This window comes from Pleuronectes platessa, chromosome 18, assembly GCF_947347685.1.
Source record: "Pleuronectes platessa chromosome 18, fPlePla1.1, whole genome shotgun sequence".
NCBI classification, from domain to species: Eukaryota; Metazoa; Chordata; class Actinopteri; order Pleuronectiformes; family Pleuronectidae; genus Pleuronectes; species Pleuronectes platessa.
Window position 1 is genome coordinate 12,523,457 of NC_070643.1, and position 17,806 is coordinate 12,541,262.

Sequence of the window (17,806 nt, forward strand, 5' to 3'; positions counted from 1 at the left end):
CAACATGATTAGAAGATTGCGATCATGGCAAAATCAAATTGATTTACTGAAAACACAGAGAGTCAGCTGATTAGAAGAAGAAGGCGAGATAAAGACAGAGGAGGGAGAGAGAGAGCGAGAGAGAGAGAGAGAGAGAGAGAGAGAGAGAGAGTTGTGAATGAATACGTCTCCTGATGAAATTTACACTGAGCTTAATTTCCCACCTAAAATGCGTTGTATGTTGGCGTGTTACTGCAGTGACATGACGCTGGGAACAGAGATAGGAACACCTTCCTTTCTCTTTCTCTCCTTGCCTTACTGCACACAGACAGGGGCAGCAGAGAAAAACCTCTGTGAGCATTCCTGAACTTCTGCCTGGAAATACGCATGCATGAGTGTGTATGTGTATATACTGTTCACCTTTCTGCTCCAATCTGTCACGGCTGTTCAACAGCCCAGTGCTACATGGACATTAACATCTTCTCAGCATGCCAAACTGAAGTGGGTGCCCTAAAATTGCTATTTTTGTCTCATGGATCAACGGTGGCGCTCTCTGCGCTATGGATGTCAGAAACCATGGCTGTTACCATGGTGATGCCACACTGCAATATTCTTTTGCAGCTCGCCCGCCTGCCGATGCTTGCAGCACTTCCATGCTGGGAAAAAAACGACAGGGGAGGGAGGGGAGGGAAAAGGAGACACAAGTAGAGGGGTCTGCAGGATGAGGATCCACCAGAATGCTAATCATCCTCTCTCGACAGTTTGTCCTTCATTATGCAGGAAACAATGCCCAGGACCACAAGAGAGGACAATAATGTGAACGTAAACACACAGGCATACGTACAAAATCATATCTACGCATCAGTGAGCACATAGATTCCACATGAAGTTAAAACAGACTGATACATACATTCATAAATACAAGGTCACTGCACAAACACACGCGTGCACACATACAAACACACACACATACACACACACACACGAAGGTGTAAATACAAAAAATGAACAATCTACTCCCACATGCTTCAACACACGTTTGCATTGACACTGCAACATGTGTCAGTACTGTATGGCTTAATCTGATGGCAACCGGCAGTCTGCCCCTCTGGTGAAACATCTACGCCATTAACAAATGCTCAATTATTAACTAGCCACAAAATGGATCTAATTGCTCACTGCAGCCCAACGTCTCTATCAGCATTCTTAGGATGTTCCTGGAGCAGCCTTGGCTATTCCTGCTCTTACTGTGCTCCCTGGGAAAAAAGACACTGATATGCACAGTATTCCCCGTGCTGATATGACTCAGGGGTCAGACCACTCTAAAGAACTGGGGTAGAGGGGGTGAAGCAATTATCACCTTGGCAAAGTTGCTTTTAGTCTTCACATTTTTATTGAATTCAGCTAAGACGGCTGTGTTTAACGTCCAGTGGAGATCATAGCCTTGGTTGAAACAGGTTGAGGAAAATGTCAAGGTCACAAGTAATTCCTGGTGTCCCATCATCTGCATTATATAATTAAAACTGCAGGGTTGGAGCAGCCATACATTGAGACTCAGGGGTCAGTCTCTTTTTGAGACTTAACTTGAGACTTAACCCTGGTGCTTCTTTACTTTTATTTTGAAGGGTATTAAATCCGTCAAGTTTTATGAAGCAGTCCAGAAGGATCTCTTGTCAGCCTCTTCACTGTCTCATCTTCTAGCTAATGCTAATAAAGGATACAAAGGGGAATGCCCTAGTTTTGCTAATGGTAGCTCATTAAGCTTAGCTTGCTAGATTCAGAGCAGAGGGTTCACCCCCGGTGATGCAGGGGATTGACTTTGTCCACATTTCTGCTGGGTAAATCTTGGTTATAAAGCACAGTAAAGATAATTTAATCCAGTCTCAATGACAGCCTGTTATCCATTTATAATATGAAGATATAGATGTAGGCAGGAGAACTCACTTCAGTTTAATAATGTTTTTCTCACTTGTGGTGGTACCTGAATGTCTCCACACTGTATTTTCACAGACCGAACATTTCTGTCAACAGCATCTACACTTCTTTGCCGGCTGAGTCGGGAAGGAAACCTTCCTGTGTAATGAATCCAACAACAAAAGTGGTGGACTAGCAAGCACTGGGACGGTTCAATAACACCATGTTGTCATAGTGCACACCCTTGGGTACAGCAGGTAGATACAGCTCTGTGAACCCAAGGTCAATGTTACTCCCAATCCTCCACAGTGAGGGAAAATGCTAGGGGGGAAGGAGGGGGGATTTTGAAAAGACAGAGCGCTGAGAGGGAAAGAGAGGTCAGTCTACCCAGCTCTCCACATAATCCAGGCAACACCACTGACCGGACGACCCCTCAGCCGTCAACAGGAAACACTGCCCCTCCAGCCCTCCTGTTTTTTCACAAAGCATAGATAGAACCAATCACAGAGGTACAGGGACAACTCCATTACCAGCACCCTAGAACTGCAATCCTCACTGACTCCAATGGAGAATTCTTGGTGTTCTTATACTGACCAAGTCCTCCATCTACTCTTTCATGACCACCTGAGTGACTCCAGACAAACATTATCATCCGCAGTGTAACAAATGAACTACAGCACAAGGAGGAGTGGCTATCAGAGGCTGCTGTAAAAAGTGGCTCAGGCAGCACACTGAGTTTCTCCATCTGCACACTGCTGCCCCAGACCGACTTCCCCTGGGACCTGAACAACAATGTAAAGGTTGGAGGAGGCAGAATTCTGTAGCTGCATGATAAATGTCCCGCGAGGGAAACACCACTCGATGCCAGCAGGACAGAATTAAGCCATTAATCATTGGTTATTAACATTTATAAAGTTCCATTCAATTTTACACCCTAACTTGGACAACTACATCTGTCTGTATCATTGAATTGTATTATCTTTGACACTTCTGCAATACTTTTCATCTGACATTTAACCCAATAAATTGATTTAAATCAGTTTAACAAGAATTATAGTTTCAAATAGATACTAGAAAAGAGAGGGAGAGCGAGAGAGAGAGAGGCAAAAGCGAAAGCGAGAGCGAGAATGGAAAAGACAATGCACAGAGGGAAGTTGCAGCAGAGGGGAGGGGGCTGTGTAGCATGATCTGACGGCTCACAGAAAACTGAACACCTAATGGTCCTTCTCCTTGTGCCAATTACTGTTAGTCAGTCAGAGCAGGTCTCATGGCTCCTGAGCCCTATGACCAGCCATCCACCATGCTCCCATTCACCATCCCCCCCCCCCCCCCATCTTAACCTAAGTGGTTGTTTGGACAGAAATAGCACTGGGTTTAAAACACAAGGGGCTCTGTTAGTCGGGGCATGTTGTGACAGGTAGCAGGGAGAAAATGAAATATCATCCAGACCCGCTCCAATGATCTGTTGCCCTGCCTTGAAGCAAAAGGTTCCACGTATTTGTTGAATGTCTCTATGTGTGCTTTATGTTTGGATCCATCGTGAACCCTACTGCGCTGCAGCCTCATTAGAAACAATGAGGAGGAGGAGGACACAGTAAAACTCTCCTCTGTCCCTGGTAGTGCAACATTTGTATGTTTTTCTTTAAACTGCATTGTTATGTTTATATTGTTTATTACACTAAATACAGTATTAGCCTATAATCTGTCCTTTCCAAGCCTCTCTCATGTTCTTACCCCCTGTCTGGATATGTGGGTTACCTTCTGGTTTCTGGTCCCACCTGTCAAACCTGGAGGCCCTGGGCACAGAGAAGCTCCAGCCAGCCTCTAGCCATGCTGAGCCCCAAGGGTCCACTGCTGCTGGTGCTTGAAATCTGGCAGACTGGGCAGGCATGAGAGGCCTCTGCCTCAGCCCAGGCATGCAGATCCATAACCCCATGGGGGCTGCAGACTCCTACACTGAGTAGTTAATATATTCAAAACACTCCCCTGGCCAGGGGCTTAGAGTCTGAGAATACTCCACGAGGACCCGACTGCACACACTGACAACATTCACAAATGAATATGTTAGGCAAGGCTTTGCTACACCCTTTAGGCAGGCTTAAATATGTAAGTGGCTATCATCATAAAGGAAATTTTGCTTGTTCTAGAGTTGTACAAATGTGTAAGTATACCTACAGAATATGACACAAAGAGCACAAGAATGTAAATAGGTCTAGCAAAAATATCTCGCACAGATTTCTTCAAAGATCTCCAACAGCAATATTTTCATCACGAACTGCGACAGATACAAAACTTAAAGAGGTGACCTGCACACACCCCTCTTAGATAAGCACCATTTATCTCTTAACAAGTTTTAATTTAATCGAACACACAAAAAGTCAAAACTGGGAGCAAGGCAGGGTTGGACACACTTCCCTCCCCCGCAGGACCCTTGCAACAAACAAGCAAACAACATCCGTCAATACACTAAAAAGAAGTCTCCATAAATACTCATGATAACACCCTGCTTTCACTGCAGTGACCTTCTGATAACCTCTGTTTATTAGAAGGGTCAATGAGGATCCAACCAATGCCCTCAATGTCTAAGGACTTCAGGCTCTTGGGAGGCAGTTAACAGTCTCGTGGCCTACATACGGAAGTCTAGGGGACTTGAAAGAACTCATTAGGGAAAATCTCCACTTAGCAGTATCCATGGTCTCTGATCTTCAAAGACAGATGATTTAATCTCAGCTGCAGTGGAATAATTGCTCCTGCTTTTCAGTTGTTAGCAGCAACAGTAAAGTAAAAATAGTCTTTCCTGTTCCATTGACTTATTTGTGAGCACATAAAGGGAGGAAGACTGTAAATTTAATGTAAAAAGCATTGTCTGGTAGTTTTGTCCATCAAATCCAGTGAATTGGAAAGACCCAGTGAACAGGTAAGAAAACAAACCTGCCAAAGACCTTAATGTGACAGCCGATGAAAGTCTTGAATAACATGATGGTCATACGTTCACATTTAACAAACCACAGCTGTAGTGACATAATTTCTATCAATTCATTGTCACACAAAAATATAGTACCCATCTCATTTGTACAGTATCCCTATCCACTGCACCTGCTCCATAACACATAAGTCACCCTTGGATTAATGCAATCCCATATTTTTTTTAACAACTCAATAGACGGAGGAATGAGTTCTGCTGCCCTTTTATGTTTGACCATTGCAACACTCAACCATCTATTTAACAGCATGAGTCGATATTCTCAAAAAATAAAACAAAAAAAAGATTAGACTCAAAGCTATTCAAATATATGCAGCTCAAAATCCCCCTGAGTCCAGCATTTAACATAACGTCTGCTAAACACACTAGTGGCAAGAAGAACACAAGGACAGTTGAACCAAACGGTGAGGCACTTCTGCAAACATATTTTATACTACAGTAATGTGGGGAAAAACAACTCAACTTGCTGTTCTAACAAAAATGATTGAATTATTTGATAAAAACTTGCAGTTGTGCCTCAATGATTCACAGTCTGCATTCCCTTAATACGACTGACAGTTATGTGCTAATATGTCATGCCTTACTGAGAACCCTCGTCACACTCCATCAGCCACAGAAGCCAAAGCACCGTATGTTAATTTTAGCCAACTAGGCTCACTGTTAGGTTAATCCTGTACCAATCTTTGAAAATCGGAAACTTCTCAATCCAATCGCAGCGAGGCAGAGTTAATTTCTACTCTCCACCACGCCGCCTTTCCAGCAAGGCTAAAGTGGTGCCAAGAGCCTCTTTTCCAACAGCCCTTGCCAGAGTCTCACATCCAAGCTGGCAAAGGTCCGGCCACGGGATGAGCACAGGAGGCAGCAATGGCTCACATCCTGACCCAAATATAACGAGCACAACAAGGATGCTCACGCTACAGCCCAAGGCGGACATTTTGTTTGCCCATTTTTTTTACAAGAATCTGTGTAACTGGGATTCTTCCAGCTCACGCAAATCATGATACACCAAGATAAAACATATCAAGTTGAAAATGCACACTGACCTCCAAGCTGTATTCTTCCACAGTCCTCTTGAGCGGGTCCACAATCTGCCAGCAAATGAGGATGCATAGGTCGATCAGCAGCATCCCGCCAACGATAATCAACAACTTTTGGTCCTTTATGATCTGGAGAGGAAATAAAAGTATTGTGTTTGCCAACATTTGCTAATGGTATGTATCAGTGTGTGTGTTGTGTGAGCCATTTCAAATAACATTTCCCTGTGATCATTGTTATCGCGTGAACCAAGTGATTCTGGTCCCCATCAGAGGTGCCAAGACCCCTGCTGCATCCATTCTAACATCTAATCAGGGACTAATTGCAATGAATTTGGTTGCAATTAGCCACCTACTAGAAAAGGAAGCGAGCCAAACTGTGTGTCCAAGACCTGGTTCAGAATTCAATACGGACACTCTTTTGCATTGTCCCAGGATAATGAGTTCTGTCAATACTGTGCCACCAACAAGCTATTTGCTACCTTGAGGCCAGAGAATGTGGAAAAGATCTACCCAACAAGTGCCGACGCTCAACCACTGAAGCTCCTCTTTTGTATCATGAACTTCAGAGGGATGAAAGCTGTGACCTGTTTGTGATCTGTATTTATAAAAGCGTTTGACAGTCTGGAACCGCAGATCAAAGCAAAGGTCAGGGAACACAGACAGGGCTGTGTTTGGAAAGGATCACATCCCCCAAAAGCAGCGCAGGGGTCTCGCACTCTTCATCCACCTGTGGGCTGCGGATGAGATGCGTGAGGGGATTGTGGTTTTTTGATGTGCTGTCGTTTGATGGCGTTCACGTATCGCCAAGAGGAGTGACATGTCTTAACGCCAACATGGACAACGATTTAAATACCTGCATGTTAAAGAAAAATATCTGGTTGATGAAACTAGTAATGATTTCAACAAGTGAACAGTTGTAACAAAGATATTTAGGATGTGTGATATTTTAGTTACAAAGCAAAAGAGAGAAAGCTCTACGCCACCATCTGCTCAACTGTGATGTTACTCTGCCAAATGAGTCTGTGAGAGACAAACAATGAGTCTCAATTACCTGAAGTGTTATCTGCTATTTTCTTTCTTGCAGTATTAATGGCTCTCTGACACACCAGTTTGTTCTAATGTCCTTGTTTGGTGAATTTGACTGAGAAAGAAGGACGAAATGATCATAAAAGTATTAAATGTACACATGGATGTGAACACAATTGTGTGTGTGTGTGTGTGTCCAGCAACGTGTGTGTTTGTGTCACCAGCAACATGTCACCAGTGGCTGGGGCGAGGGGATGATCCTTTGTGAGTGTGTATATTTATCTGTGTCTGTGGTGTGTTTGTGTGTGTGTGTGTGTTTGTGTGTGTATTTGGAGAGGGACGAGATTGATTGACAGCCCTCCCCCCGAAGCTGTCTCTGGCAGTGAGCTCTTTAAGGAATGAAGGAGTCCCGGCCGCAGCCCACCAAGTGGAACCCTTATCGAACACACCCAGGATTTACTATCTGTGCGCTCACAGTGTAGGTTGGTGGAAGAGTGAGGGATGCACTTCCAACCCGGCCGTTTGTAGAAAATATGGCTAACACTCCAGCTTGTCTCTCCCCTGACAGCGGCTGGCAGAGATTTCAAGGAACCAACAGCAGCTATCACTCTACTGAAGCCAAAGCACCTGCACTCAGTCCGTGTGGAGGAAGTGCGATGTGGCTGCTGTGTGTCTGTGTGTGTTTGTGTGTGTGTGTCCTACACACAGACACAGGCCCTAAACCGACATTGAATGCATCTTGAGGTTTCAAGGCTGAAGCATGCGGTCTGGGTGAATACTTCTTCTGAAGAAACAGCTGTTGTGTCTCTGTTCACAAGGGAAAGAGGTTGGGAGAGGGTGAACGGAGCAGAGATAATTGGCTGTGAAGGGTCAGAGCAAAGTTACTCTGCTTTGAGAGGAAAGAGTGTTTTGTTTTCCTCAAATGATTAGAAGAAAAACCCTGTGAAAGGCCGAGATTCAGTGTGTTTTATTTTGACACAGCCGAACGAACATAATGATAAGAGTTCTTGTGTTGACCTGACCATAAAATTAAAGTAGAAACAGCTCAATTAGAACTAGGTCATGGCTCCTTATCATTTAACCTGTAATCAGGATTTTCGTCACCTCTATCTATCTTTTGTCCTCCTTTTCCCAGCTTTCCCTTTTTTTCTTTCAGCATTCAACCTACTTTCGTTGCCATTTGTGCCACATTGTTTGTCATGTCCCTTCAAATGCCCTGCTTTTCCTTCCTTCCATCTGCCACTACACTTCCCTTCATCCCTCCAACCTCTCTATCTCTTTGATCCATCCTTCTCTCCTCTCTCTCTTCCGGTTCTCTCTCTCTGGTAGGCCACCCACACTTCTTCAAATATAATATGCAAGAGGTTGAGAGAGAGAGAGAGAGAGACAAAGTGAGGGGGAGAGCTAAATCTATAAATACAAAAAAGGCAGAGCACAGTTACAACACTCTGTGAACTTGGCCTCACTTTATATAACTAGGCTATTGAAAAAGATTTTGTCAGATGTTTTAAAAAGCCATTTGTGTGCCAGTCTTTCAGCCTGTTTGTTGGAAAGCGTGAGTTTGAATACAAGTGCCTACACATCAGTGTCAGGCTTTGAAAAGACATATGAAGAATCCTGTTGAGGACTATCAGGTCTAAATTTTACAGTGCAGATGTTTGTTGTTATATAAACTGGTAATTTCCCCCTATTTATACCTAAATGGGTAAACTTGCTAAAACTGTAATTAAATCCTTTCGTATTGCCACAAGCAGAGTTTTCCTTCCTGCTTATTTCCCCTGGTGAGTCATGTTTGTCGTCACGTATGTGTTGGAAACCTTGCTGTCTTGCCAGTGCTGTTTCTTTCACAATACAGTGAAGTACAAAAAAAACAATTTATGCGCCTACATCTGGACGTTCGAAGCGCATCTTAATGTTGCGCTGGTAAAGGTGCAGAACCAGCAATTAGACTGCCAAGATAAACCCAGATGTTAGTGGGTGGAAGGCTTAACAGATACATACAGTATGATGGGATCAAAAATAAAAGGTTCAGAATCTGGATTTGACCAGAAAGTTTCACATGTACATAACGGCCAGTGACAAGAAAAGTTACCTCTGATGTGTTAAAAATAAATTGATAAGAAAATATATTTGACTTAGTCTCTGCTGTACAATCTAATAAATTAAACTTGAATCACTTGAATATTTAAAATTGGTTCCAAACCTTCTTCTTCATCTTCACATTTTTGAAGATGGCGTGCACCCTCCAGGTCTTGGCAAACATGGCTCCAAAAGCTGTGGTGTATCCGACAATGAGGATCCATGTCCGGACCTATCAGAACAACAGGAACACACAATATCTTGTCATGTCTTTATGTGGTGATCAAGGCTCAAATCAATATCTGCTCTGATGGGTATTTGCATTTTTCTTGTGAGGTTCATTGAAAATAGCATCGGGACGCATTCTAAAAATACGAGGCTGTCGGATTGATTTTGTTTCATCTCCAAGTCTGGAGCTCTGGGAGAAGAACGTCATGGACCGTGGAAGCCGACACACTCCTAAGAGCGTTTCATCTTGATGAGAAAAAAAAGGGTGGACCTCTCACTGCTTTTGAACTCAGGACACTACTAAAGTGTTTTAAAAGCTCAGGATGTGAATATAGCTGACAACATCCCAATATAACTACAGAGCATGAAAGTGTGTATGAGTGTGTTTGTGTGTGTTTATCTGTGTGTGTGAACCCCTCCTGAGCCACACCTCCACACACATTTACACCTGGCCCTCTCCTCGTGACACTATCATATTTAGAAAGCAATAAAGTCAGGTAGGAGTACGATGCTGTGTAAGAAAGACAGCAGGAAAAAAAACAATTACAGCTTCTATTCTCAAGGAGACTAGCACATATTGATTGATGGCGAATGGATCAAACTCTGTGTGCCTGTGCTGTAGAACCTTGTCTGAAGTGACAAGCTCTGTTTTGACTCTGCGGCAGAGCGCCAACCAGGTGGTGGTGGCTCGAGACCTGGCCTGCCTAACATTACATTGCTGTGTGTGTGTGTGTGTGTGTGTGTGTGTGTGTGTGTGTGGGAAAGAGGGTATCTCAGTTGAAACCAGCTATCACTGTAATCAAAACTGTTTAATTAATCCAGCACGTACATAGTCACACAGTAATAGTACCTGGGGGGAGACACTTAATGTGCTCCGTGCTAGCTAGAGACCCAGAGAGAGATTCAATCAGTTTTCACAAAAGAGTATTTTCACATACTTCACATAGTAAGGGTTTCTGCAGTGTTCACCATATTTTAGCTAATTTTACATACATAAAGTAAGAAAAATGATAAAACGACCTGAAGTTAATGCCATGTGCTGTATGTTCTGTACTGAGTAGTGCAACTGTTAATGTCACTAGAAAATATACCTCTTAGTAAAAATAGGAAAGAAATATAATCTACCAATAAACAAAATATGAAGTGTTTTTTGTCCACATCTATGACCTAATGAGCAAACTTAATTTGTATATATTGGACTTGAACGTAATGTGTGCTCAAGCCCAACTTTTTTAAAGATATGGTGAAAGGTGCTGAGTGAACTCACAGTGCAGAGCGTCTCAAACTCTTTGTCAGAGACAAAACCTCCATCCAGACCAAACAGGAAGATGGATGCATAGGAAAGCATACCCCCGAGGATGATTAGGTTGTTCATGTAAGGACTCGACATCTTGATTAGTCTGAAGAAGAAAGGAAGGTTAGAGCAGACTAAACTAGATGGAATAAAAGAGTAGTTCAGCCAAAAAGATGATATTCTAGTACAGAGGGTGAAATGAGACATAATAAAGTACCTACAGATGGAAAAAAGTTAATCCTCATTGTCATTCTTCATCATTCTTTCATTTCGAGACTGCTCATGATTCCCCCTGTCCTTTATTCATCCCTCTTTAACACCAACCCCTCATTTGCCTTCCCACTGCACTGTACATATTATCCATTTCCACTTCAATTGCTTCATTGCCTTCATCCATCCCCCTCCCTCTCAATGAGGTGCTTCAACAACGCCAGATGCTGACCTGTGGTTGCGGTTTTTGATGTTGAAGAACAAGAATGCCCCGGCCATGAGCATGCCCAGTATGGTGATGGTGGACAGGATGCTGTACAGTGGCACGTTGATGTGGCGACGCTGCAGACGCACAAATGTTTGATCCTTGGGAGGCTCCACACCTAAGAAGGAGAGGAAGTGTGTTAAAAGAGTTTAGACAATTCATCTCTCTGCACTGTGACTACACAACAGTGACACTGCTGTAGACACACAGTTATTTGTGTATCTTAAAGCACCACAGTCAAGTTATTGTGGTCAGTCCCCACACTTTCTTATCTCTCGCTCTATTTTTCTCCCTGTCTGTGTGCCAATCGATCGCAATGGCATAATCTCACAAGTATCTTCTTACTGTGGTCAGGGATGTGGAAACAAGCGCTTTAGATGCTACCGGCCTGGAGTTTCTGTATGTGGGGCAAGGGTGGTGAAGGGGAGAATAGCCAGGGGGATTGAACAAATTACAAAGTATGTCAACACAAGCAAACACAGGAGGGGTGAAAGATTGACTGGTTAATAATTTAGCAGAGAGGCGACAGTCTAGAGTGGTAAAGAAGAGTGGTGAGTCTCTCTACACTGAGTGATGGTGGTGGTGGGGTCTAGATGTGTCTGCGAGAGCGAGGGTTCAGGTTCAAGTCAGCAAGTGAAGAGAGTGCTGAGGTGGAGAGTTGTGATGTGTCTGTCACATATTTAAAGACACAAGTCGGATGCTTCTGGGCACTAGTTTCTAGTATAACGTCTCTTAGTCTCAGTGCTCACACAGTCAATGCAGAGACATACTTCCATGTCTATCATCTTCATACCTTGGAACCTTATGGAGTTGTTGATGAGGTCCAGCACATCAGCAATTGCATTGTACTCTCCCACCTTCACTTCGTGTCCCTCTGTTGAGTGAATCACACACATATGTAGACATTAACACAAATACATGTACATGATTTTACATTTTCATTTGCTGTTAGTTAGCAGGATAACACAAAAACTACAGGCACTTAGTGGAAGGATGCTGTGTAGGTCAGGAGAGAATCATTTGAACTTTGGTGCAGATCTAAATATGGGTAAATCCAGGAGTTTTGTTTCAATCTCTCTTCAGCGTTTCCCACAGAATTCAATCAATCTGGGGTTAGTGGGGGTGCACCTGCACGATCATTGCTCACATGAAAACAAATTCTGAGTTACAGGTAAACAGACTAAGAAGCAAAAAGAGACATGTAGGAGAGAGAGAACATCATTGCATGCTGTTTACGGATAAATGCACCACTGCATCTGAACTGTCTGCGTGGACGGTAACAACAATGTAGCAAATAGCACAGCACAGAGCTACACAATGCAGCCATGGAGCAAAATACCATTACAGGTATCTCTTATATAATTAAGAAGTTTTAAATATATGTTTAGTTCATAATGAAACAGTGGCAGGACAAGTAAATATACACCACAGTCTACCTAATAAATGGGGAACACTGTTTGGAGATTAGCCTTGGCAGAGGTATGCGCTCTAAACACACAACACCCCAATATGTGCATGGTGAAACATTATGGACAATTTACTTCTTCAAACAATAAATAAAGCGGTCCAACCAGTGCAACCACCGATCCCCATTCAACTTCCCCCCCTCTAGCACAAACAACTAATTATAAACTAGTTTATAAATAATAAACTAAAACAAATGAAAGCATTCCTAAAGTCATTATAACCTCAAACAAAAGTTAGGTGAATCCATAAGTCATTTTAGTAACGTTGCCCAAGAATCTTGAATCTTGTGGTCAAGATGCTGAGATATTTCAGTCTGGATGAACATAGTGGACTGACCAACCTAGCCATCACTCACAAGGCTAAACATGACATCTCTGACCAATAGCCCAACTACTCTCTGACTTTCAGGTTTCATAAAATATTTCAGGTAGCCGACTTAATCCAGCAATGGAACGCTTAAACGATAGATCACAGATACAAAGCAGTTTGCTGGGTTTATAAAATGTAGCTCCAGTGATCCTTATTTGGAGAAAATGTTAACAGATGCTACTTTGAGTGATCAAGTAAATCTAATTCAAACAGTAATTGGACACAGTGAAGAATGTCCCCGCTTTAAGTTGTACCGTCTGGCACAGAGCTAGGAACTCTTAGTGAGCTTTAAATCACAGGGAGGTCTTCCAAAAGCCATTAGTAATATATCAAAATATCCATAACGAGGAATCCTAAGGCACTCAGTAAGTGCACAGTGAGATTGTGTTACTGAATTTCAATGTCTTCACAAATGTCATATTTTTCAATGCATTTCCGTGCTTTTGTGAAGCTCTTTGAATTGCTTTTAGGTTTTATAAATAAACCTGCCCTTCCTCTACTACAGGTGAGTTTACTTCAAGGAAGCATAAGGAGCACATATATCACAGGCAAAGACTCAGATGTAGTTCTCAATTCAAATTCACACTACGCTTAGAATCTTCAAATGATTCAAAAGAATGCAAACCTACTTTATATTGCATTCTACTGTACCCTGAATCGAGCATAGTCCAAATTCAGTGGAGGGGTTGTAAGCTGCTCCACACCCCAGCCTGTAAACTCCAGTCTCTCTGGAGTTCTGCTCAAACACACGTGTTTCAGTGAAGTGTTTTCTCTTTTAGAAACAATGATGAGTCCTACAGGTATAATATTGGAGGAGGCGCGACCTTGTCAAACAGACCTGGGCCATCACTCTTCTTCCCTCATAAAGATTACTCACTTTAAGGGGACACCGGGGACGAGAAGAGCAGGGGATGGGTGGAGAGGACAGATTATTCTTGACTTTTTATTCTTTTATTTTATTCTTCTTTTTAGTAAACACTACAAACAACCTGCAATTTCCTCTGGTGTGCACACACATCTCGCTCTGCTTCTCCCTGTTATTATTCTTATATGCCCATTGAATAGTGTCCTTGACAAAAGGGAAATGACAGATAACGTCAGGTTTTGCAAAATCACAGGGCATCACACTGCTCCCCTCTCCTTTTCTCTCCTCTCCAATCTCCTTTCCTTTCCCCTCCTCTCACTTGATCTCCAACTCCGGCATCAATCATCACCAAGTGTTGAAAATGTTATACTATATGTGACCATTTCAGTACAGGGCATTTCATGCGCGTACCCGGTCAGGATTTGTATTCTTCAAACTTCTCAGTGCTGAACGATCAATGAGTGTGTTTCCCTTGACCACATCCTTTGTCGGGATCTAAACAGCAGAAGGGCTCGTGTATCAGCATTCCTTTTGAGATGCTAAAATCCTATCTCAGCACTCCAGCACCAATGGGAATATTGATGGCTGCAGCAGGCTGCTAAAAACTCAAACTGTTGTTGAGCCAGTGCAGTCAGATTTTATGCCTTTTGGTTCAAACAACTGTAATTACTGGCAGTGTGTTCTTGGTTTTTTGTAACGTATTCATAATAAAACAAAAGAAATGCGCAAAAAAGAACAGGAAAACTAATTCCTGAAGATTATTCTGCCATAATAGAGCAGTTGTAGATACAGAGGAAATGTGTGCATGTTTTCTCATTGGCTTGAATGTGCAGAGCTTTGTTAGCAATGTCAAGTAGTTTGATGGATCCACCAGGATTTAGCAACATCTGAATTTTTCTAAACTGTAACAATGATGGTTGCTTGTTCTGTTCTACAGTTTCAATATTATTCAGCAAAACTCAGGATTCAGAGTTTTCAAAGGTGATTTCATTTCATTTGTGGAATCTGTTGTTATTATAAAAAAGTTATATTACTGATACTGACCAAAATACAAGTTTAATGCACTTCTTGCTCCATACTGAATATTTTAAAACCAGATAGTTTACATCAGTGTTTTCCAGCTAGAGACGTCTTCCTCAGGGCTACAGTACAACTCCTCACATCTGCTACAGGCTGTGGAATTGTGTGAAACAGAAATGTTTCACCCGTTGCGTCACCCAGGTGCTATAAACAAAACCCTCATGTAGAGACATTGCTCAACAACACAACTAGCGGTGAAAAACACAGGGGACTATATCTGTACGTGTCTGATATATTTCTGTAGTAAATTCTGTTCCTCTTTCTCAATGCAGCTGGTGTGTGTGTAACTCTCAGCACCGCTCCACTTGACATGAATCTTTTTTTCTTCCCATGATGCACCTGCAGCTCAAGCACAGATGACTGTCTCAATTGAGCAGAGCCTCACATACTGCTGAAAAAACTTAGATAAATATCATGAAAAGATTGAATAAGTAACACTTCTTCATACTGTATATATATTTTGTTGACATTCTGCACTTACATTATCCATAACGTGTCTAGAAATGTTAAAACCAAGAGAAATCCACAAATATATTCAACGACATTTCATTTTGGTTATCTTTTAATTCTGCAGTTATACTTGCTTCACTCTATTTTTTTTCCCGTCTCTGCTATAACTTCCGGGATAACTAGTTTATGACAAAGTAAAAACACAAAGTTAGCAAGTTCGGGAACCATGATCAATCATTGCTGTTAACTGCACATACATAAAGCTCTCTAAGTAAAGCGCAAACACACCAAGCGACATTGGAAGATTATAGGATAGGAAATGGAGGTAGGGACAACTCCCATGATGCCAAGTTGCTTCACGATCTCAGGTCTTTTGTTACTGTTTTGATTGAGAGAACCATCGAGTCCACACGTTTTAAGTGGTAATTGCAGAACTTAATTTATAGAAAACCTCTGACAGAGTGCTTTTTACTATTGCAGCTTCTTTTAACAACATCAGTCAATGTCAATTATATTCTTGCGAGCCATTTTATTTGAAAATATTGTGAAAAGACTTTTGCCATTTCAAATTCCGGCTTCAGATGGCAGGAAATCAGAATATTAATTCTCAGTCCAGGGGTTTTGCAGTGACTAAATCATATCATATGTCTCAACAATCTACCTTTGACCCACACACATCTAGTGACCTTGCTCATAGACAGTATGCATGTATTCCTTATCTTCCATGCCTGGTAGTGCATTGATTTTAAAATCTCTACGCAGAGTGACTGCAACTGCAATCAAGACCTCTGGCAGCGGGCTATCTCTTATCCCGGTGAGAGACAGTTGGAATTATAGCCTTTGAGGTCCCTGAACATCTGACAGGGAAAAATGATGGATCAGAGGCGGAGGACAGATGATCGGGTCATGCTGAGTATCACTCCCTTTTGAAATATTCAAGCTGGGGCTGTCCCTCCATCCCTCTGCACCCAGCTGAGATTCTCGGTGTGTCAAAAGGGTGAACGATGCACAAAGGCAAAGGCGAAAGACCGAGAGACTGGCAATATGAAACAAGGAGGCAATAGTGTGTTAAACTGAATTAATGGGGATGTGAGGCTATGATTCTATATTTCTATGATAGTTTTAATGACAGCTCCACATGTTAGTGATCTTCCTGCTTTTTCCATTGCCAACTCCTCCAAGGAGGTTATGTTTTCATGCCTGTGTGTGTGTGTTTGTTTGTTGGTTGGATCACTTGTAAGCAAGATTACAAACTTGGTGGAAGGATGTCGATCCAGGATTTTTAACTTTCCTTTAACTTAGTTAATTGATGGAACTGATATCTATGAGGGCGCAGCTTGATTGAAGTTAAAGGGACTGTTGTGCCTTGGCGGATGTATGTGCTCTACTGAGTGTCAGAGTAGTTCTCACAGTACAGGTCACCTGAGGACTGGATGTGATACTTCTCCTGTGTTGGCTGGACACCAAATATATTTAAGAAGAACCGGATTATGTCTCGCTGTAGCTGTGTCCCAATTCTACATCACGTGTTGTTCAAACTGAAGAACCAGAAAATATGAGGTTAGGGGTTGTTCTTAGGTCTTTGGAAAACTCATTTGGCTTCTTTTTTTTTTTTTAGATGAAAATGGTTGTGTCATTTCATTCAGATGAATTCTTGGCTGTGCATCAACATGTGCACATATTTCGTGAGACACAATTGGGACACAAGCCTCTGTACTGATTGTTAGTTTTTGGTAATGGTACATTATTCCTCAGAAATCATGAATAACACTGTACTTTCATACTACACACTTATTTGTAACATTACATTTCCTCAGAATTAATCATAAAACAACAGTTACATTGATATAAATCATGTGAGGTCCCATTCTGTCAAACCCACTGACCCAGAGATGTAACATTATAAGTAGAGTATAGTCACCAGCAGAGGTAGACAGACACATCAGCGTGTGAATGAGCCTACGCATGCACGCATGCAGGGAGAGTGATGTAAGCAGCCAGAGGGGATCAAGCCCCTCTGCAGTGGTGGAAGATAAGAAGGTTAGGCAGACGGGACTTAGCTGCACCATGCAGTGTGCTACATATAGTCTGGGGAGTATGGGAGCTGGGAATCCCCTGCATCGAGATGCAATCTGTGGGCTATTCGGACACTCAGCGGGCCCTGCCGGCTCAAAAACAACCTTAGGATGACACTATGAGGACCGAGAGTACTGAGGGTTTTACATATAACAATTCACCATCTATGAAAAGCCTCAGGGGTTTTGTCACCGAGGTAAAGATAGTCTGAAAGACTCATGTTTATTTTTCTGACAAACAACCCTTTGTACAAATCTATAGAATGTGAATACAAAGCATTTGACTATGAAATCTTTAAGCATCTCCTTCCTGTGAGTATGACTAAAAGCTTTTCTTAAAGCCTCCTGGACAAGAGCCACCATAGATACCAGGTACCATATCAACCGCAGCAGCCTTCTGACGGGACAAACTTTTGGAAATGATCTTCCCAAAAGGTCTGCGGGAATCCTGGAAAATTTCTGAAACAACTGTAGGTTTCATTGAA

At 42.3% G+C, this 17,806-nt stretch overlaps 1 protein-coding gene across 1 annotated transcript in view; it reads right to left on the bottom strand.

Moving 5' to 3' along the window:
• gabbr2 (gamma-aminobutyric acid (GABA) B receptor, 2) overlaps window positions 1-17,806 on the bottom strand; it is a 161,801-nt gene that overhangs the window by 42,133 nt on the left and 101,862 nt on the right. The window contains exons 9-13 of the mRNA XM_053447464.1: window positions 11,809-11,889; window positions 10,983-11,133; window positions 10,514-10,646; window positions 9,143-9,250; window positions 5,920-6,042 (exon numbers count right to left, since the gene is read on the bottom strand). Of these exons, the coding sequence (XP_053303439.1) occupies window positions 5,920-6,042; window positions 9,143-9,250; window positions 10,514-10,646; window positions 10,983-11,133; window positions 11,809-11,889 (596 nt within the window). The remainder of the gene's footprint in view (window positions 1-5,919; window positions 6,043-9,142; window positions 9,251-10,513; window positions 10,647-10,982; window positions 11,134-11,808; window positions 11,890-17,806) is intronic.